This window comes from Cinclus cinclus, chromosome 12 (genome assembly GCF_963662255.1).
Source record: "Cinclus cinclus chromosome 12, bCinCin1.1, whole genome shotgun sequence".
Lineage (NCBI taxonomy): Eukaryota > Metazoa > Chordata > Aves > Passeriformes > Cinclidae > Cinclus > Cinclus cinclus.
The window spans coordinates 9,210,991-9,233,952 of NC_085057.1; the positions used below are offsets into that span (position 1 = coordinate 9,210,991).

General features: G+C 47.2%; 1 protein-coding gene across 7 annotated transcripts in view; it reads right to left on the minus strand.

Moving 5' to 3' along the window:
* MTMR14 (myotubularin related protein 14) overlaps positions 1–22,962 on the minus strand; it is a 31,303-nt gene that overhangs the window by 3,021 nt on the left and 5,320 nt on the right. For 2 of the 7 annotated variants that reach the window (XM_062500496.1, XM_062500497.1), the window contains 14 exons: positions 22,335–22,410; positions 21,548–21,608; positions 20,872–20,994; positions 20,290–20,363; positions 17,463–17,533; positions 16,811–16,885; positions 14,395–14,461; positions 13,344–13,429; positions 13,029–13,105; positions 12,750–12,786; positions 11,209–11,279; positions 10,536–10,585; positions 10,179–10,317; positions 7,298–7,474 (listed from right to left, as the gene is read on the minus strand). In XM_062500496.1, coding sequence (XP_062356480.1) covers positions 7,298–7,474; positions 10,179–10,317; positions 10,536–10,585; positions 11,209–11,279; positions 12,750–12,786; positions 13,029–13,105; positions 13,344–13,429; positions 14,395–14,461; positions 16,811–16,885; positions 17,463–17,533; positions 20,290–20,363; positions 20,872–20,994; positions 21,548–21,608; positions 22,335–22,410 — 1,184 coding nt within the window. Of the gene's footprint in view, positions 1–513; positions 670–5,569; positions 5,664–7,297; positions 7,475–10,178; positions 10,318–10,535; positions 10,586–11,208; positions 11,280–12,749; positions 12,787–13,028; positions 13,106–13,343; positions 13,430–14,394; positions 14,462–16,810; positions 16,886–17,462; positions 17,534–20,251; positions 20,364–20,871; positions 20,995–21,547; positions 21,609–22,334; positions 22,411–22,962 lie in introns of those variants that run through there. The other 5 variants (XM_062500493.1, XM_062500492.1, XM_062500499.1 and 2 more) reach the window with 5 other exon arrangements.

Sequence of the window (22,962 nt, forward strand, 5' to 3'; positions counted from 1 at the left end):
TGGCAGGACACAGGGTCTCTGTGGCTCTGCACTGGCCAGGCACAGCACCTGCAGATGATGTTGCACAAGGCCAGACAAAATCTGGGTTACAGAAGGAAAGTCCTTCTCTTACTCCAGCAAGGCTCTGACCCCAGTGGGGAGATGTAGATGAGCAAAATCGAAAAGCAAGAAATCTGGGTTACCAGTCCTGTCCTGACAAACATGAATCCTCAACTGCACTCAATTATGCCCAAATTCAGTATCTTTGAGGAAGAAAGAAAAACCTCTTCTTCCTACAGAAAGTAAAGAGCTCCCCCATCATTAGGCAGAGAATGTGCTGTTATCTTTCCGTGTTCAGCCTAAGCAAAGAGCGCTCAGGGACTGAGCTTGTGGACAGAAAACATCGAGGCAGAGAAAACAGAACAGTTTGTTATGGGCTCCCAGGCTTCTCCAAAAGTGCCAGAGTGATACAGTTGCAGTGCTCACAGGCAGCCAAGAGACCCAAGGAGAGATCCTGCATTTGGAGACACTTACAGGCAAGTACTAGAGAACTCATCCGGGAAGCTGCAAGGGAGAGAGGCGTCTGCGTTCAGGATTGCCTGCTCCCGAATACTGCCACACCCTGTCACCATCTGCCAGCTGCCAAAGTCTGTGGAAACGGAAGATCCGGGCAGAGAATGGTCCGCCGATCTGGGGCAGAGAGAGAGGGAGACGGCGCGATCAGTCAGATCATTCAGCCACATGCTTTCTACTGCCAGGGACCTGCTGGGCAGACAGCCAGCAGCACCTGTGCCAGCACTGTTGACACTCAGGGACCAGGGTGCAACATGCAGCTTGGGCTGGGTCCCAGACCAAGCCTTTCCTTTGAAAGTAAAGGGACAGCCAAGCTGGCTGGGGCCAACAGAGCAGCAGGAGCACACCAGGAGCTGGACAGGAGAGAGCCAGCACAAAGCAGATGGCCATGCAGAACTGAGAAACCCATTAGTGAGATGGAACAGCACATCCTGCCCTGAATCCTTCACAGATGTGAAAGCTGTGCTGTATAAGGGACATTCCCCTGTTGCTTGTTGTAGCTATTAGCACATCTCAAGGCAGCAGGGCAAGTCAAGATTGGACTTGGTTAGTGCTGGGAAAGACTTACAGACCATTGTCCTGGCAGAAGTTAGAAAGCAGAACATTCCTGAGCATTACCACCAGATCTGAATAGAGCCAACGCCCAAGGTGTACCCAGGATACCTACCCCCTAGTGCCTGAACATCTCTTCATTTCTGTCTTAAAGAAAGGGCTCTGCCAGAAACCAGGTGACAAAACATCTTTAGGACAGGCTAAATAGCCAAGGAAGGATAATTGTTTGATGTATGCAGTCTCTCACCAGGAAAGAAAGAAGCATGAAACATGCTAAGTGAATCTGAGGAGTCCCTCCAAAGCCTCAGAGAAGAGGGCCCAATCACTTGAGACAAACCCAGAGCTCTTGGCTTCCAAGGGAGCAAGCAATTACTAAGCCTTGCTGCACAGCAGAGTGTACATAGCTGGAAGCACAGCCTGTGGCAGAGCTGCTCAATTACACACTACCAAGATCTTCTGGATAATTTATCTGAGTTCTGCTGGGCAGAGAGCAGTGCTGGGCCAGGTACTTGCACGCTGTCTTCACAGCTAAGAATAGCAGTGGCGCACTGCAGCTGCTCCCCAAGGGACCAGGAGAACAGCCAGAAAGACAAGCTCTCCCACAGCAAGAAGGACCTGAGCTAGACTGGAAGGGAAGGGTGGGAAGAGATGCACAGTAGGAAACCTATTTGCAATCTCAATCTAATTCCAGGCCTGCCATTTAATTAGTCTGATCAATACGTCTGAACAGTGTGAAATGTGGTCCTGAGCTGGCTGTGCAAGCACAGAAAGGGAGTCACACAATTCCCTGCATATCAGCTTCCCATCATGGCTGCAGTTTGGGGGTAATACTCCTGTCTGGCAGCTCAGGCTCTGAAAATACAAGACAGCAGAAATCAGGAAGAGCAGAACTTCACCTGTCTCACACAGATCTCGTGCTTTGGCCTCTTGATGAACTGAGGAGTGAGGGTCAGAGTATTGGGGGAAACCCTGTCTTGCAAAATGGTGCTTTTTCTGGAGTACGTAGTGCCCAAGTAAGAATGAGGGCACTTCACTGAAAGAACTTCCACTGTTAGAAAGACCTTCAGGAGATCAGACAGGGATAGCCTTCCCTGGAAAGCAAGGAATTTGCAAGGGAAGGGGAGCAGCTGTTCAGTGACATCTACTTCTCTCCATGCCTTTGGAAGATAAAGTGGAGGAAGTCAGTGTGAAGGGGAGCAGGCAGAGTGTTTGGGCCCACAGCACAGTGCCATGATGGAAACACAGTGGGAACAGTGCAGGATGCCAGGGAGAAGCATGGAGGAATGCTGCTTCAGTGCAGAGTGAAGAGGAATATGTCACTTCCCTGAGAGCCCAGGACAGCCAGACAGGAAAAACAGGAGTGTCACACAGGTGACATGAAATTGAGCTAAAGGAGTAGAGATCTATCTGTAGGCAATAGGCTTGGGCTGAAAGTAGGCAGAGACAGGATTCTGCCAGAAAAAGTAATAAGTTGCTGAACAGAGAGAGGTTTGTGGCCAGATAGCAAAAAAGGTTTGGAGAGGGCAAACATGAATGGCAGAGGATCTCCAGGTGAAAAGTTCTGAGAGCAGAGTTCTGCAGCTCTTGCAAAGGGAGAGTAGTATCTGGAGAGGCTCAGGTGACTCTGCCCACATGGCAAGCTGTGATCCAGGACACCAGGGACAGCAAAAATGTCCCTCTGCCCAAAATCATCAACTACACCAATCAAATAAGTCTGTGCTAAAGAAGGTGAACAGAAAATTGTTTTTTGCTTTGGGTGTGTGGTCCCAGCTTCCAGCTGCTGGTCACCTCCCATGGCTGTCAGCTAAGCTTAGACTGATCTTACACCACCTTTTGGAGTTGGATCAAGTAATCTCTTGAATTCTGCCATGGACAGGCTGATAAAAGCCCTGTGTATCTTCCTGGGGTCCCCAACTCTGTCAAGCAGCTGTGCAAACTTTGTAAGGTTTCATCTAATGCAACAAGACTGGGGTCTAGGAGTTCAAGGCAGTTAATTCAGTGTCTTGCCTCCAGGCAGCAGAACCAACACTTGTTGATTAATTGAATAAACTGATTGACTCTGGAATGAGTCTAGGTAATTTCTTTCCTGGCCCAGAGATCTGAGCTTGGCCAGCAGAACTAAGATATTGTGGCAGACTTTCCCTGCTATCCCCAAAGCCTTCTCAAGAGAGGCTCCTGAGGAAACATCACAATCAATAAGCATCTTGAACAGCCTCAAGAGACAGCAGGGCCAAGCCTGGAAAGACTCAGCAAAGGAAATTTTGTGTTTACAGCACAACGGCAGCAGAACTTAAAAGCTGAGCTAGGCTTGAGATCAAGACTAGATGTCTGGGGTAACTGCACCTCTATGCAATCCAGTCAGTGCTAGAGGTCAAAGTCTTCCTGTCATTTCTAACCTGAATACTTCTTGTAAAGTCTCACTGGACAGGCTCCAAAAGAGCTTCAGTGAGGTCCTTGGAACAAGCTTGAACTGCTGGGACACCAGAACCAGTTCCCAAGTCTTTAAGAACAGTATGCCTGAAATACATGACAGCTATGCCAGAGGCTGGCTAGGAGTGAGGGCAGCACGGAGTCTCGGGAAGCAGCTGGACAACAACAGCAAAGCTGACATGGTTAGAGAAGATGAGATACAGCCAATCTTCAAGTTGCTGTCTCTGCCACAGACATCTAATGGCAGACAGAAAAAGAATCAAAGTGAGCTTCACACACCCACCTCTTCAGGTCCACGAGTGGGAAGAAACTCCCTCAAAAGTGCAAGATTAACTAAATTAGATTAGCAAAACAGAGATGAGCTGCAAGCTGTTCCTTCACACAAGAAGGGACCTCTTGCAGGCCATAAACTGGCAGCTCCTAACCTGGAATGGTTCCTTTTAATTAGGTCAGTGCTTCCCGTGCAACATGCTGCACAAGACAGCGTATTTCAGAGCACATGGACACTCATTTGCTTGCCAGAGAAGAGTCAATGCTGGAGGCAGAGCAACAGTCAGGGATCCTTCCCTTTCTTAATATGTAACTGAGATGAGTGCTAAATGCCAACAGCTAGGCTCTCTCCTGCCCTGTGCTGCCCCGCTCACCTGACATATTTCCACATACCTAGGATTATTTGGGAAGCAGCTCATTTGCCAGCATACGCTCTTCCCTCAAACTGAAGCATTAAGCAGGTTCTGTATGTACAGGCACACTGTGGCAACCTGGAGTAAAGGGCAGCCCTTCCCACCTTTACGTGGGAAATGTTGGCAAGGAGTATGGCACCCTGCCAAGAACTGTGAGCCCTGGCTGAATCCCAGACAGTTATCTACAGGCTGGGATAGTGCCTGAGCAGCCTGTTCTCTGTGAGCACCATTTCTGATTGCAGGACATTGTCATGTGCCAGCTAGCAAGTCCATTTTATGACACGGTCATGCAATAACTCCAGAAAACATTCCTGTAAACAATCCCTCTCCTGCTGTGGTCACTACCCCAAGCTGTCAATTGCAGATACACCTTCTGAGCGAGGTGGCCTTAAGGAGCAAGACACACAGTGCGCACACAGTCCTCTCACTACCAACAAACACCCAAAACCAAGGGGCTGCAGCTTCTCTGTCCCACTCTGTTCTCACTGTGCTCCCTTCAGACCCACAGCTGAGCCATCTGCAGCCCTTAAGTAAGGGAGTTCTCTGTGACTGCTGGTCAAAGCAGATCCTCTGCAATTTAACTCCTCCACATCCCAACTCTCTAGATCACAGTACTTTGGGTTTTGTTTAATTGACTTAGCAAAAGCACATTCAACCAAAGATTATCCAGATACTAATCCACATTAGTGCTATGCAGACACATGCTAAATCCCTGACACAGATACAGAATTTTTCTGCAGTGTCATGGGACGCTTAGACTGCTAGTGTCAAATGCAAATACAGGAAAAGGTTTGCAAACTGCAACCCTGTGGCATGCAGGGGGTTCAATTTGAGGCACATTGACTGCCATACTCAGAGCTCTCTGTAGAACAAGCAGTACCTAGTCCTACTCTGCAAACAATCTATGCAAATATCTTCTTGTGTGTTTGTCCTCTGCAGATGTGATCTTACCATCACGTTGGAATAAGCTAGAAAGACTGATAGGAATTGCCTTTGTACTGCTTTGTCTAACAAGAACCATCCTGAGATTTACAGGTACCCAGGGCCTCTGGATCAGAGCTAGATTCACAAGGTGGGCTGGTAATGTGACAGCAGCAGCCTGTTGACATTGCCTGGCCAAGAGAGGGGCTCGGCTCCTAATGTCTGACTGGGCATTTGTGATCCCTTTTTTAGGGCAGCCCAGTTCCCCCCCCTCCCAGGCCCTGCTATGTCTCCTGCTGACTTGCCTTTCTGTTCCCTCCAGAGGTCCCCTGCCTGCCAGCACCTGGATTGGGCTGTTGACCTGAACTACCTGAAGGATACTTGCTGGTATTTTACCATTTTAACCACTGCAGCAGTAGGTGAGGAAAATGTTTTGTTGCTATGGCCACACAAACAGATGATTAGGAAGTCAAGTACAGTGGTTTCTTCATCTCAAGTGCCTTGGGTGTTGACTTGCCAGCAGCACTGCAGAAATAAAGGTATTTTTTGGCATCTTGAACAGTCTCTGTGCTCCTGCTTTTCCATCTTAGTACCACAATTTTTCAGAAGGTGAAGAGACAGAATTTACCTCTTCCTTCCATCACAGTCCTCTGCCCAAAATGGGACTCATTGTTTCCTTCAGGGCAGAAAATGGTGGCTGAATGTACTGTGTTATCTGCCAGACCAATTCAGACTACCACAACTGAAGCAGGGAGACCGAAGACCAAGTGGAATGACAGAACCTCTTTCAGCAGAAAATATACCATGCTTAGAATCTGGAAACTACAACCCATGATGGTGTCTAAGAAGACAACCCTAACCCTCACTATGGTGATCTTCTGCCTACTCCTGTTTCTCCCCTTTGCTTTTACAGAGCAGTCTGGCTGAAGCATTACAAGCTGCTTCTTCCTGACCACTGCTGCAAGCTTGCTACCAGCAAGCACTGAACAGCCTGCTGGGCCTTGGGAATGGCATGGGACCACACACAGGAATTGTGGCACTACCACTGTGAACAAAGCAGCTCCCAAGACGTTTTCTTTCCACTATTTTCTTCTCTTCTCAGGAGATTCTTTTCATCTTACAAAAAATACAGAGGTGGGCAGCAGCAACAATTCAAACCCCTCCTACTGATGTCTTTCCCTGGGGAGAACAGTTAGTATAATTTATGAAAACTGTCAGACACTGGGGCTTTTCTCTGCAATTAAGAGACACTTGTTAAGAAAGTCTTATAAATTGCCAATGCATTACTTGTTTGTCGTTTTATTTTCCGTATGATGAGAGAGTACTCCAATTTAGCTGGTGGCTGATTCAGAAAAAGAGTCATCAGAAAACCTGCAGAGGCTACACAAGCATTTGACGCTGTTAACAGCAACCTCTTATCTCAGAGTCTCTTTATTCCATGTTGGCCTAAACACATGGTGTTTGCTCCACAGGCTCTGTTCTTTCTTCCCTAGGCCAGCTCACCGCTCGCCTCTGCCCTATTGCAGCGTCAGACTCCAGGAGGGTGCCTTTGTTGTGGTGTGAGATTAGGCTCAGGTGCAGGGTCCCCATTTCCCAGCAGGAAAACACAGCCTTCCAGGCAGAATCCTTTGTGCTGGCACAGTGCTTGCAGCTTGCTCCCAGCAGATTCCTACCTCTGCTTGCCTCCAGCACCCAGTTTTTATCCAACCTGCGTCATCAGGAGGGTCAGCAGGTAAAAAGGGGGAAAGGATAGATGCAGAGTGAGGTCTACTTCGTTTGAAAAGCTTCCTTCCCCAAACACCATAGCCACTTCAAACCCTGGTGGATGTATTAGACAGAGAAAGTGCTGTGAGCTGCAAGCATGCAGGATGCAGAGATGCCAGAGCTCAGAGTTGAGGCATGCGCTGAGGACAGGCATAAGACAGATGGCTGTTATCAGTACAGTTCCTTGCTCCTCTAGGGGCTCAGGCAGGAGTGTCTGGGTTTAACAGCCAGCACTTCAGACAAGGTCAGACTAGAGAGAAAAAGGCCTCCCAAGATTTGTCCATAGACACAAACATAGGTGCTCCAGTGTTTCCAGAGACACACAAGTGCAGTCCTGCACTTCCTTTACCAGACACTCATTTTGCTGAGAAATGCCCTGCTCCGTCCCATCTCACCTGGATCTGGGCACTTCTAGTGGGCTGCTTCCAATCCTCAGGAAGTTATCAGAATGGGTCGATGACGAGGAGCTGGAGGACTTGACTTCAACCATCCCTGTGGAAGGCAGCCGGTCTTCAGACTGCTGTGCTCTGCTCCAGAGCACGGCTTGCGGTGACGATGCACAACTCTTCCTCCTGAGGGATAGAGGATGTGGGTGAGAAAAATGACTTTTCTATGTACCCCAACTAGGAAGCCTTTCCATCACAGGCTGGAGTTTAGCCCAGCAGCTACAAGCTCTTGTTTCCACTGAACCCGCCCTCCTCCCTCCCAAGGAACCATGAGTCACGGGTAAACACTCAGGGAGGGGGTACACTGAGCTCAACCCATCTTAGCCCATTCTTTTATAGATCACCATCCACGTGACCTGGAAATCAGAGACGGGAGAATGCATCAGCCCACACATACACAGCGATTGCTTTGTTTAGTCTAGCAGCAAAAAATGCCTTGAGCAAGGGGCCTCCCAGCGGGGAAAGACCATTTCAATCTGCTCCAACTCCACAGCGCGTATCAGCCCAGGTGGGCGTTCGTGCACACACCACCAGTGGTATTTTCCCTTTTAGCAATTCCCTTTGGACACCACTGACTACACTTCTGACCATGTGCTTACAGCTGACAGTCACTCCAGGTACACTTCAGTAGGTATGCTTCAGTTCTCTCTCCTTCTATGCTGACAGCCCAAACTGCTCTGGCTTCCTTCCTAGCCAGCACATTCAGACTCAGTCACGATTCACTGTCCATTGGTGCCTTAGCTCACAGTACCATCCAACTACATGCCAAACAAATACACATTTGGGACTAATTCACATCACTACTGCTCCATGTTTAGAAGATTTTTCTTCTTATGGAAGTTGTTTGATTTTGTTTTTACCCTGGGAAGGGTCCCAAGAACTTCTCCCCTTCCATGACCACACTGAATTGGACAAAGACCTCCCGATGTACAAAAGTAAAAAAGAACTCTAAAGGAAACACACTCAAGGGGAAACAATGTTGTTCTTCCTAAAACATTGAAGGGCATCTCAGCTTTGAGATCTTAAGCACTGTCAGCAAGTGCAGCTAAAGACAGGCTCATTGTATAGTGGAAAGTGCGATATCCTCTCTTCATTTCTTGAAAGGTGTCCACCCTCAAACATCACACCACAGCCTCTCTTAAGCTTTATTCATCTCATGTTATCATAGCTGCCAACATCTCCAAGTACAGCCTGCAGAAACAGGTCTGAACAGCTAAAAATCAAATGCCTCTCCCTGCACAGAGACTGCGAGGCCACCTGTTTTCAGGGCAACACATCAAAGTACATCCCCTCATGCTATGCACAGCCCAGCTCACCCAGCCTGTAGCAAGCCCTATGTATTCTCCAGACTACAGAGCCACAACAGTCTGCAGTAAAACATCCGAGACCAGTCTCCTCACTGAGCACTCATGGCAAGCTCACAACCTTCCCCTTTCCAAGCTCATGCCCCTCAGGCATGGCCCAAACCATCCCTGCAGAGCAGCTGCTTGCCCCAACACAGCCTGATGTCTCCCACAGAAATAAAAGCAACCCAGAGCTAAGAAACACATTGCAAAATCAAGCCCTGATCCACACACGTGCAGTGTATTCCAGTGTGTTCTGGTGACTTCACATCTTGTAAAAAGCACACATAGGTTCCATGCAGCAGAATTGAGTCTGTATGTGCTGAGCACTCAAGAGCAACACAAATGCTTCCAGTTCAGTACCCTGCAGCCCTGCAAGTGGAAAGCTGTTCTCTACTTGATGCAGTTGCTTTGATGTGGATAGGTAGGCTCTGTGTATTAGAGGACTCCATTTAACTCACTCAGCAAAGAGTTTGGGACCCTCCATCTCCATTGTGTGATTCTGCACAGATATTCTCCTTTCCCTTCTCAGCACTTTAAATTGAATACACAATGTGCTTTAGAAAGGCTGCTGCCACTAGCATGGCTGCAAGCTCAGTCCCAGAGGAATTTAAATGCCTCCAGCACAACCCAGATTTAATTTAAAATAATTGCAATATAAAATAGCATCTTCACATGTGCTGAGGGAAAGGAGAGAAAAATTAAACTGAGAGGGGCAACCCTATAGCAAGGCTCTGAAATCCCCAAACAGCACCAGAAACTCCACAAGCAAGTCCAACACCTGTCCCAGAGCAGCAGAGTTGCCAGACACCTTCCCTGCTTCCAGACAGTCACCTGCATCCCCAGGCAAGTCCTATGTGACCCTCTATCAAGAGGCAGTACTGAAAATTCTGTATTCTCTTATACTGGAAATGTCTCTAAGCAGTGCTGCAGGCAGGAACCTGCATTCAGCTCATATGCTGGTAGAGAAGCTATAATTTAGAGGGAATTCTTGGCCACCCAGCCCAACTCTCACTAACTGTAGGCACTCCCCATGCATAATGTCTTTCTTAAACTCTGATTAAGCTTCATTTTAGGGCAGCTAAACCATCTCCACTTTTCCCTGGGGAGGCTGCTGTCAAGTGTAATTTTCCTGGTAGTTTGGAACCATCTTTTAAAAGTAATGAAATCCTTTGTGGATGAAGTTTAACAGTGAAACATATGAAAATGAAACAAATGTGCTTTACTCTCATCTATGTACAAACTTAGAAGCATCCCTGCAGAAGCCTGACAGCCTTTTAATGTGGGGTGGCCTCCAATTTTTGGTGAAGGAGCTCAGGAGTACAATTTGCAGCAAAGCTGCTAACAGCCAAATTCCTCCCTCCACTGTAAGGAATCCATACTATAGAGAGCAGACCTGGAGGGCAAGACACTTCAGAAATATTTTTTTCTATCAGGCTCAGAAGCCAGTCCCTTTTGTTCAGCCCACCAAGTGGTTATATCCTCACCATGCTGCTTGAGCCTGTGTTCCTGCTGGCATCAGCTCCACTGCTTCATAGGTAAAGCTCCCAGCTGCTCCAGGGGAACTTTCCATCCCCAGGGAGAAGTCACTGCTAAGGCTTGTGGTGCTGCCTCGGTCTTTCTGCTCTAGAGAGAAGAATACAAAGCTACCTGAAGACCAGCTTGGTTTCACTCACCTTCTTAAGCAATTCTTTAAGCAACACACTTCCCCATTCCCTGTGCTCTTGCAAGGCCCCACAGGCAGCACACCCATTAGGGGTCATCCTGAAGCTGGGAACCCAAGCCCACAAGCAATGAACCATTAGCAGCACCCAGGGGCACTGATGCTCGACAGCAGCACTCACTGAGCATGCAGATCTCTTCCAAGGTGAAGCCAGGTGGCAAACTCTTCCTTCTGGGGAAGGAAAGACAAAAGTTACCACAGGCACACTTCAGGGCAGTGTGGAGGCTGGCCATAGCCAGGTCTCTCTCACTCACAGCAGATCAGAGTAGTGGGGTTTAGCTATGCAGGGGCACAGGGGAGAGGATGGGCCACTGTCTGACTCCTAACAGTCCCAACCCAAACTCCCTATGCTTTGAGAAGGTGGCAACAAGCAACACTGCACATGATGTGCTTATTCACAGCATCCGGGTGGGCTTTGCTTCTTTCTGTCCCTCCTAAAATAAGAAGAGTTTATGCTGGGCAGTCTGTTTAAAACCAGCCACCCCTCTATGCCCACCAGTGCCTGAAGGAGCTTGCTGTGTAGCCTGCTTGAGCCAGAGCACACATCTCTGGGTTCATCCGTGCTAGAGCAGCCACAGACAATCATTAAGCAGAGAGCACATTTCAGCATGGACAGTTTTTCAGAGCACAACGTGGCACCTCACAAGCCTCGGCCCCGTTTTGCAGCCTTCAGAGTGCAGAATAAATTAAAGAAAACTGGGCCAGGACACCAGGGCTTCCATCTCCCCAGAGAAGCAGCACTAACAAGCTCCCTGGCTCTGTAGCCCATGCAGCAGCAAGCACAGGCTCCTTACCTCTGTGACTTCAGAGCAGAAAACTCCTCAGAGGTGATGTGCTTCAGAAAATTGAAGCAGAAAAAGAAAATCTGAGCAAAGGGAAAGAAAAGAGAGGTTCAGGAATGAACCCGAGGCTCCATGCAGCCTCTTATCTTGGTGAGGAGGTGCTGGCAGGAAGGAGATAGCAAAAATTCTGCAGCTACCAGCCTCCAGTATGCCATGGGCTGCCACCATCCCATCCTGAGTCTTCTCTTCCATGTAAACTGCCCCTCTGCTCCCTGCCACAGCGAGGCCCAGAAAGGAAGGGGAACAAGAAGCCTCCTATCAATGATGCCTTGCACACATGGTGCAAGCCCACAGCAGGTACTTACACCATCAGTGCAGAATGGAACCAAGATGGCAGCAGCTGCTTATACACCCAGGTAAGCAGCAAACCCAGCAGGACTTGCATGGTTAGAGCCACATGCTCCACCTCAGCAGCAGACCAGTACCACATCTGAAAGCATGGGGTACCTGCAGCATTTGTGGCCCCAAGCTCGTGCCCTGCCACATCCCAGTCTGCTTAGCATCATTCACACTACTGTGCCTCTGTCACCTCACCCACCCATGCAGAGCTGTGCCCTTCTCCTGGGAGAAGTGGGGAGCAGGGGGTGCCTGAGGCAGCCAGGCACCCCTTCTCCTGCTGCAGCTACTGAATCCATCCACGATCAAGCAGACACCAGAGCAGAGCTCTCAGGCTTGAGCCAGTAGAACTCTAGGAATGAACAGGAGGAATTATACTAAATCTTTCAGGGGATTCTGTACCCCTGAAAGATGGAAAAGAGGCCAGGGTACAGCCTCTGCTGTTTGATGGCAGAAGATTCCTTAGTAAGGTGAGAGTTTGAGGAGCAGGGGAATAGCAACAGGGTTAGACATACACCCCACCTCTTTTCTATTCAGAAATGATAGTGCACTGTACTGCAACTACAGTTAGAGCAATCTTTTTTTGCTGTTAAACAGTGAAAGATTTTGAAAATAATGACTTCCACTAATTTTAAGTGCATCCCAGACCCCCATATGTGCACCCACAGACACATCCCTCCAAATTCGCACATTGGAACCAGCACAAGCTGCTCCATGAGCCTGTGATGGCATGCAAGCCACATGCAGCTGCAGCACCCAGGCAGGAGGGCTGGCACTCAGGACAAGCACACAAAACTATCCAGCTTTATTTTCAAGAAATAACACACCTTAAGCATCCTTCTCACTGCTGAGCTGAACAGCAAGTCCTAGCACCCTCTGATGTGGGGCCTGAACACTAATGGCATAGGAGAGACACTGACAGGAGTGACACCTCCTAACAAAACTACAGCCTGAGGGAGAAGTAACCCCACAACTTATGCATCACAAAATGACAGGGCAAGGCTCTTACCTCGTATTTCCAGCATCTGAAAATATCTTTTTAGAGCCCAGCCACACCACTGGTACTATCAGGAGCAGGCAGTGAATGCTGCTACCATAAACAGATATCGTGAGAACACAAAGCAGTGCTCAGCCATTGTCCCAGACCAAACACTCACCTCTTCTCCTTTACTGAGTCGATCAACTAACATGTGCCTAGAAAGAGAGCAAGGGAAGCTCAGTCACATGCCAGAATCAGCAGAAGAGTACAAGCAGTCAAGAACAGCCAGATGCCTGAGCCCTCAGGTGAAAAAAAAGGCAGCAGCCCTTCTTGTCCCGGGTCACTGGGAGCTGCTCAGACATGAATCTTTGGCTGTGAACAAACATCAAAGATGACCCTTCAAGGCTTCTCCCTGTTGCACAGGGATGCACATGTGAGTAAAATTTAGCATGCCTACCCAAAGAGAAACCAGTCATAGGCCACTGTCAGGTAGAGGATCTCAGATGGCTCCAGGGACGTGTGGATCAGCCCATCCTGCAAAGCAAATGACACAGCCTTCAGGCAGCAGCCCTGGGGACTAGAACTTGGGAATTCATGATCTGCTGAAAACTGTCACAGTGATCCAGGGTGCCCATCTTCCTCTTCCTGCCTGTGACAGCATGTCCGAAGAAACATCAGGAACACTAACAGCTCCACCACCACTTCCTGGTGACAGTCACTCACCCTCCAAGCAATCAGCCCCAGAAACAGAGGAGGTCAGCCAGGTACTCACAGCCCATAAGGAGAGGCGCAGTAAGGAGATGAAGAGAGGCGTTCGATCCCAGCCTGATATACAGTGCACCAGGAGCCCGCTGTCATCTGTTCCAGGGGTAGGAAGGAGAAGGAAAAAAAAGGATGTTGCAACAAGAGAAATGACTTCTTTATGGCAAATCTGTAGAGACAAGCTACTCTCTGTACCCATAGCCCAGACTCAAGAGCAGAGCTCAGCCAGAACATTCTGTCTTAAATACAGCAGCCAACAAATTGCTCAGAGTGTCCTCCTGGGTTATCAGAGGCACCGGCTGATGTGCTGTCCTGGTCCTGACAGCTACTCAGGACAGAGTTATTAGGTATGAACATCACTTCACTGTCCTGAACATGCACATACCCACTATCACAATCTATTCCTGTATTGGTGAGAAAACAGCTCCAACTGAACATTTTTTCAGTCTCACTAACCTTCCTGCTGCACACTGAGCAGAGGCACACACAAGGCACAAATCCTACACCCTACAGAAAAACTGCAGTGTGTCCCAAAACATCTACTGCAGTAGAGTGTAGCTGGCCATGCTGTCAGAGCCAGCCATGGTCCATCCATCAGTGCTAGGTCACAGTGCTCAGAGGGAATGGGATGCCACACAGGGCAACAGACACTCTTCAAAGAGTTGGGGTGTCTGTGATGAAAGGGGGTGGAAGGGGCTCTTAAATGAGATCCTGTGCTGGGGAGACAAAACACAGGTAAACAGCAAAACAAGAGCAAGAGTCAAAAAGCAAAGACGCAATGCTCCTTTTCTTCAAGTTTAAAGAAGTAAAACAATAGGCTAAGTTTTAAGATATCCCTTCATGTTCAGGAACAAAGGGTTTCCAAGGAATCAGCTAGTCCCGCTGTAAGAGGGGAGCTGGAGTTCCGAGATGCTAGGACCATCATCCTGTTTTGAAGGGAGAGAATTAAAAGTGACTTCTGTGTTGGGAGTTGACCCACAGTGGCAGTAATACCATCAGCTGTTCTTCCAGGGACAGTGACTGCTCCAGTTACACTGCTGAGAGCAAGGAGTTTGCCTTACCATCACTATTGATAATGGAGATCAGCAGCTTCAGGTAGTTCTGTGTCTGTTGTACGAGGTCCCAGCTCTGCAGAAAGAGGAATGCTGATGGTTAAGGGTCTGCCGATAGCAAAATGCTGCTCTGCGGTTCAGAGCTGCTCTATTCAGAACAGCAGCAAAGCAGAAATAACCACGTGGTGATTTCTCAAAGTGGAAGACTTCCCCTTTTAATCAATCCCCTCATCCTCTGCAAAAGGCATTCTGGGAGAAGATACCAAGTAGGCAAATAAAACAGTAAAAGGCCACCTCTACTGTCTTCCTGGCTGGCAGAGGAGCTGCTTTTCCTGCAGCCCCAAAGCTCCAAGCAGCCCATGCTCAGAGAGGCAGCAAACACCTGCAGAGCACTGACCCAGTTCTGCACATGTGCACTTTAACAAGTGGCTGGGCCACATTCCAGCCACGTGTGCAATGCCAGCAGCACGATGGGATGCGCAGGCCAAGGCCAGCGGCCTGTTCCCACAACCCAAGCACTTTGCTCAAAACTCTGTGGTCCCTGAAAATGTCCTCAGCAGGCTGCTGGCACAGGGCTGACCCTCACCCACCCTCCAGACAGGCACTGGACTTCTTCAGTAACCCCCAAGTAGCAGCAGAACTATAGAAGGGTCTAAACTCAGAGAACTCCAGTACTACAGGATATACAGGTGAAGAACTTCAGAACAAGCCCAAGTTTGCCACTTGACCATCATGTCATGAGCAGATGCAGGGTATTTCAGTGGTTTGATCAGAATCAGGATGAGCTCAAGGGAAATAAGATAGCATTGGCAAGGAAAAAGCAGAGTGGGACACATTACATGGCAGAAGTGTTAGTGGTATAAGTGACATGTGACCACAACAACAGAACCCTTGCTGTGTGCTTGCATGTGTGCACATCTGTGTACAACCACACTGAAGACTAGAGTCAGACAGAACATATTGCTCAGCTGTGAAGCCTGCAGAGCCACAGAACAGTAGGGAAATGGGGAATGATAGTCAGCCTGCAGCAGAAAAACACATAATTACAAAATCTTTTATCTGCCCAATTCAATCCATCTTTTGCTTATTTTAGAAGGCATCATCCAATTATCCAGTCTGATCTCTCTACATCAATGAACAAGAAAGTTTTCTTCAGCTGCCCCAAGTAAAGCCTGAAGCTTGCACTTGGCAACATCTTTGCCCAGAGAATCATCTCAAATAGGGGTGACAGCTCATTACTCCTTTGGCAACATGTTCCAGCAGAGTAGCCTCAAAAATAACATCCAAGAATGTTTTTCCTTATCTGAAGGCCTGATTTCAGATGCAGATATTGCTTCCTGTGCAGCTCTTCTTTCCCAGATTGAAGAGTGCTTTAGAATTACTATTTTCTCCCTACAAATGTACTTACACATTAATCAAGTCAACCCTCCATCACCTTAGTGATTAGCTAAACAGACTGAGAGTTTTGAGTGAAGCATGTTCTCCAGGCCTCATATAATTTCTGCATCTATTTATTATACCCTCTTCAATTTTTAGTATCCTTTTTAAAATACTGGCTGCTCAGTATTCTAGTGAACAAGTTTCTAGCCATACACAAGCTATAGTTCTGTTAGTTCTGCTTCATCTTTTCTGTGACTCTGCTTATGCTGGCACTTAAACAGTATTTACATCATTGACAACACTAGCCCAGCACAGGGAGCTCTGCTGGTTCTGGGGTGCTTCTAGCTACAGGGCACAGTAACAGGACATGCTCCAGCACAGTCAATCCCCACAAAATCCACTGATGTGTGAAATGGAGCATACTAATCACTAGTATAAGGTGATACTCCCTGGTGTGAACAAAGGCGGACTTTGAGGCTTGAGCAAACAGAAGAGTTCAATTACTGTTTGCCATGCTGTCAATAATAAAAAGTGGAGACTTGCCATGGTCAGTTATGATTCTCTGCTCCTCTCCCACAGAAGGCACCCTGCATACCCATGAAGAAGGTGCCCAGTCCCTTGGCTCTGCTAACAGAGGAGAAGGTTAACCTCTCTCAAGACTTCTCACAGCCAAGGCAGTCTGTCCAGGGCAGGCTCATGTTGAGCTGAGACTGAGAACAGGTAATGCTGCTTTCTGTTTCCTGTCTTGTTCCTTACCTTTGTTAGCAACCTATCTCCCTAATGGATTGCAAATTTTTAAAAGCTACAGAAGAAGGTTTGACTTTACAGTCAGCTGCCTTGGGGCACAGCAAGCCACGGAGTTTTTGGGTACAGGATTTCCACTGTTCTGTTTCCTGCTGTTCTGAACTGTCAAGCAGCCTCGCCCCCACGGGGATGCAATGAAGTGAGCTAGATTACAGCAACAGGAGCAAGTCAGACTTCAAATCTCTCCTGATTCTTCCTGAATACATCCCTGACCTCCCACAGAGACATCCACTTCACTCACCTGGTACTCGCTCCAATCAATATTCAGAGATTGGGTCAGAGAGACTGGGATACTTAACGGAGCATCTACATAGTCCTGTAAAAAAACACAAACACAGTTTGTCAGAAAAAAGTCATGACTTGAAGGGAGTGAGTTCCTGAAAAAAACAAGACAACAAATGCCAAATGATGCATGAGAAGAAAACACCTCAGCAAAGCACCTTTGGATGCAAAATCCTGAAGACGTAAGAATAAACTCAGACTCTTGGAAGGACTAATGGACAAGAAGAGCTTTTATGTGCTGCCAACAGTGAAAGCTGTGCATATTAGTCTCTGAATTTCTGTAAGACTGTGCCACTCAACCATCCCCTTAGCAGGAGACAGAATATGAAGAAAGAACTGAGAACCAAGGCTATCAATAATGTTGGAATTCAAAACCGGGAGGAACCCATACCTTCCATGAGAGGTTAAGCACCCTAGACTTCAGGATAATAATTAATTTAATTTATATATGAATTTTACAATCATATTCCCTATATGTTTTGTTTGTCCTGTCGATTTCCTCCTTGTGATCAAAAATAGGCACATGACATAGGCACCATCACCAAGGAACTGGGAGGCAAGACTTAAGCCCAGTAAAACAGACAGCTCTCCACTTTGTAACATCCATGTACCTGTTTCCAGTTAAATATGAGACCTTCAGCTGTATAATCCCGGTCTTTGTAGTCTTTAAAAAATTCACAGCCTGCAAGAAAAGAATATAATGAACAACGATCAGCTAACTGGTATCTAACAAGTTAAGTGCCGTGTGGGACTAGGAGTGCTGGCAGCCCCAGGCTCCAGAAATCCAAACCAATCAAAACTGCTGCCTGTGGGAAGAGGAGAGCAGTAATCCTCTGTACACTGTGCAGCATGGCCTCCAGCAACAACAGCCCAGGGCACTTAGCAGTACAGACACTCACACAGCAAAGGGCAAACTGCAAATACAGAAAGTGGGGAGCTTGAGGGACTGACTTTTAATTTTTTCCTGAACAAAAGGTTTCACAAAGGAGCTATGTTATACAGGGCCATGGACTTTTGCACAGACCTAAGGCATCAGCTTGACATGCTGAGCGACAAGGAACCACCAAAAGGTGGGGCAGAGCCCCGGGAAAAGCCAACTTTCACAGGGCATTTGTTGCAGGTAACAAGAAAGGGCTCTGTCAGGGGTAACTTCATTTCTCTCACATTTAAGTCTTCTCTTGCAAACATGGGATTTACCTCATGCGAAGGAAAGAGGTACATAACCACTTACAAGCTGTCCCCCAAGCCCTCCTGTCCTGAAGTGTGTCCTTTGGCTCAGCTCTTCTCAAACAACAATTTGAAGTCTCTGCTGCAAGCTGCAGTCACTTAGTCACAGCTGAGCAGCACCATTAGCACTGCGGCTGCCTGCAGGCTACACAAAACACCTCTCCCAGTGTGCTGTGTACACCTCAGCAGTGCCACAGTGCCCACACCACCCCAACACCCCTGTGCCAGGCAAAGAAGATGGAGGGAGATTCCCACCCCACAGGTCACAAATAACTTCAATGGAAAAAAAACCCCAAGGAAAGAATCTTTGTGCAAGGAGGACTAATCCTCAAATATGCAGTCAGGACACAGTCTGTCAGTTGAGAATTAATTCCAGTTAAACAACTGCTTCATGCAAAGAATGGGGGATTATGGCGTAAGTGTCGGCATCCACAAATACCAAAAACTTCTACAGATACCCCATTTTAACTCAAGTCTTTCACTCCAGACAGTTCTTACTCTTCACTTGGTAAAATCTGTCTGGATGGCTGAGCCCAAAGAGTGGTGGTGAGTGGCGTTAAATCCAGTTAGTGTCTGGTGCCCAGGTTTTGTGGTGTTCCCCAGGCTTCAGTATTGGGGTCAGACTTGTTTAATATCTTTATTGATGATGTGGATGAGGGGATCAAGTCCACCCTCAGCAAGGAGTGGAGTCACCAGCCCTGGAGGTATTTAAAAGACAGGTAGACGTGGCACCCAGGGACATGGTTTAGCGGGGGACTGGGCAGCGCTGAGTTAATGGTTGGAGTCAATTATCTTAAAAGGTCTTTTCCAACCAAAACAATTCTATCTGTCTTTTTGGATGCTGCCCTGCTCACCTAAGGCAACAGGATCTCAGAATAACTTTAGAAATAAATTACAAAACAGAAATTCTTTCAGTGCAACCCTGGAAACATCAATAAGAATGTATCATGGCATTTGGCCAGTCACTAGAGGGGTTGCTGATCCTTAGATGTTTATGCCTTAGATTTAACAGAATGACAACATTCCCCCATGGACCAGCACTGCTGAAATCAGGCAACATCTGCAGGGAGTATTTGCAGTTTTATAAGGTTTATCTCTAGTGTGGCAGTGAAAAGCTACTAAAAGAAAGCAACTGTCCCGGAGGGCAGAAGAGGTGGGACCATCACTGAATAATATTTCTTACCATATGCAGATCCCCATACAGAAACAACTCTGCAGCTTAACTCTATAGAGTCATTTCTTCATTCCTTACAGCCCTACAGAAGACCTGTATACACAGTCTTTCTCATGTTCCAAGTCTGGTGATGTGTGCAGCAGCAATATATATCTGTGCTACGTACTACAGAAACCTGTAATACTCTTATTTCTGTACACTTTGGCAACCTGCATGGCAAACTCGATAGCAATCTTCAGGCAGCTTCTCTGAATTGTCACTAATTTCTGCATAAAAGAAAATACACCTTTAAAAAAATGTTTAAGAGCAACAACTAGTAATCAAGGAAAAGTCTGGGTCTGGATCATCCACCAGCATTTTGCTGGGTTTTGTTCTTTTCTTCCCTCCCTTCCTTTGTGCACTAGGGAGAAAGAAGAGTCTGCAGACAGACTCAAGCACGGCAGCCTCGCATCTGATCCTGTCGCCAAGCCTGACATCAACAGGCAGGCAGGAATAATTCAGTTCATCTGTAAGAGTGCAAGTGACCCAGCAGTGGTTGCTAGGCACAGGGATGGATATAGCCAGGGAGACAGGCTCCAAAGGGCTGCCTCTGCCATACACTGCAGGCTCAGGTGAACTGTTCTGCAAGCACTGAGGATTTCTTACAGTGGAGCTCTGGAACACTAGACTATAAATTACCCTTAAGGATTGGGTTTTTCCATAACCAGAGAACAAGACACATATTTTGCATCAAGTAGTAGTTTGGAGTTGCAGAGATGTCAAAGGCCATCTTAACCAGCTCCACCTCTGGGACTTTTCCTCTGTGCTTGAATTAATAAGGACTGCTGAGAAATTATTTTGCCACCTCAAAGAGTGCCTAATGCTGACTCACACTGCCAGGTTCATTACACTGTTCTCAGTTTAAAGGAGTTTTTCTCCAGAGGGAACATAGGAAACAGTCAGCAAGTCACAGTCATTTACATACAGAGTTATTTCCAGTCCCCAGAAATGGATTGTCACCTGTCCCTTGTGAATCCCTCTGGACATCATTCCTGTACCTGGATATGGGATGGAGAGAAGCGTGAAATCAGCGTAACGTTGAGCTTTGTCCACCTTCTCAGAAGACGTCACACTGCACAGGACAAGAGAACAGCAGATATTTACAGAGTGTTTTTTGCACAGACATCAGCACCCAAAAAACTACCTGTTGCATCTCCCTATGCTATGACTTGACTCAGTTGTGAGCAGGGGCAGAACTTACTCAGCACATCCACATAAATAGGTACAGCCCAAGATCACTAAACCTTTTCTCTGAGGTAAGTAGGAGAAACATCTCCCTCTGTTCCTATGCACAGAGGGTTCCTTTGCTGTCTCCCTTCTAAAGGGGTGACTGTCTCATTTACTATAAGCTTTACAGGGAAAAAGGCACTCAGACTGCAGAAGACAGATTAAAGCAGTTATGTTGACCATTGATACAGTTTTCTGTGGCCTAAAACCTTTCTTTACAAAATCAACTAACCTATCCTGCTGTAGAATTCTTCCAGGGACTGATCCCAGGATGCTGAATGCACACCTGACATGTATGGGCTACACCCATTGCAAACCAAAGCCTGCACAAAAACAAATGAACACAGACTCACTTCAAGCCAAATTTCACCTTCTTGTTTTCCACCATCAGGTCACAGATGTATCGGACAGACAGGTATCGAAGCAGCTTGATGTCGTGCCCTCTGACCTTGTCAAACAGCTGGGTATCTGCATTTCTGCAAGACAGAATGAGGTAAGCAAGGTGAGCATGGAAGACTGACCAAGCTGTGTCTGATTCTTCCCAGCTGAGCCACAGTTCCTCCCTGAACCACTTCTAGCCATAAGCAGCACAGGACAAGCCTTGTCTCCACAGGTCTGAGTCAGACTCTGCAAACTGACACTGCAAGCTTTGTGCTCATGGTCTCTTCCCACATCTCACTCCATTTTGCAACGAACACACAAGATATGACACAATTTCTACAGCCTGGAGATGTACTTTTGGATGAAGTAAACACAGCCATGCCCTTCAAATACCTTTTTTTATGGGTGTCTACATATTCCTGTCTCCAGCCCTTCTCTCTGGCAATAGATTAGCAGGCCTCAGCTATACTACACGGCCATTAATACTCAAGACTCTTTTCCAAAAGCAAGGAAAGTAAGACCCTGAGCCTGGTGATGAGTCTAAAGCCTATGCCCAAAACCCAAACTGGAAAAGAGCAGAACTGAGCGGCTGAGCCAGTCAGCTTATGTCCAAACTGCCTTTACCTCATCCCAATGATGCATACAAACCTAAGCGCAGAGTCTTCCTCCGAAATGTCTTCTGCATCTGCCCAAGCATCATCAGAACCTCCTGCAACATAGACATTAAGAACTGAAGCTTTTGTAAACCAACTCAATCCCCTATCTGACAAGATACGTACACAAACAAAAAGGTCGTGGTTTGGTGCCTTCTCTTCACACTTAAGTGTGGTTTCCCCCATTTCCTCTTCCTGAAAATCTTATTTTCTAACACAGCCCACTCTTTCCTTGACATTACGAAGTACCTGGGCAGTAAAACCCACGAGTGACAGCCAGAGGAAACCTCAAAAATGGTATGCAGTGCTTTTTTCAAACCAAGCTTCAGCTCCCATACTACAGACACCCATGACTCCCCTGAAGAACTTTCCCTGGAGTCCAGTACATCTCACCATTAGCAGCACTGATTCCCAATGATTAGTCAAGCAACAGCAAGTTCTAATCCTTTTTCCTCCATTATTCCCATCCCCAGTGTTTGGGAATTGGTACCCTGAATCCTTTGGGATGTCTTTATTTGTCTACATGTTTCCTGCAACTCACTCTTCAACCTCAAGTTCTTTTGTCACTGAGGTTCTTACAAGCTGTGGAACTGTCCCATAGTAGAGTGCTTGGAAACAGGACATGAGGTTTCAGCCTTCACTCTGTTATGCTAAGCCTGATACAAGCAGCCCATGCCAGAGCTCTCACTAGTCTTGGGAAGTGCTTGGCCTCATGTGCAGGTCTCTGTCCCAGCACTGACCAGCTTTACCATGCAGACAGTGACAAACAGCTCCTCACTCACCAGAGAAGATATAGTTGTATCCAGTGCGCCCATAGAGCTCTCCCCAGCCGGCCAGTGTTGCTGATCTGCAAATATGCTGGAGGTAGATTTTTTTATTAATCACACAGGCTCCAGGAGTCTTTCCCTTATCATGCCTATTTGCTGTCAGGTTACATAGCAAGGGTTGGTACCTACAGCTATCACCTCTCAGCTGTCTGCCCTGTAACCCTGGTCCAGATTGAGTTCTCCAAACACAGCAAATTCCCAAGTGCCTTTATCTGTAGCTAGTTTTAAAATACTATTTTCATCTCCAGTTCTCCAATGCATTAATACAGTCAGTTCCTGCCAAGTTAGCAACACATGCTCTGTTAATATCCGGCTTGAGCCTTATTTCCACATTCCTCTGGATGAGATTATGGATGGTCCCAATATGACACTGGGCAGTTCACTCCTTCAGAAAAAGGTCAGCAGATGCAGCCCATAATGGCTTCAGTCCAGACAGATTAAAATTGTCACAGGTATGATTTTGCTATTCATACAGTGTTTCTAAATTCAGCTAAGAAATCTGAATTAAGCTACTTAAATTCTAAATTAGACTATTCCTATAGGACTTCAACACAGTTTAAGTAATTCACATAAAAATGAATCT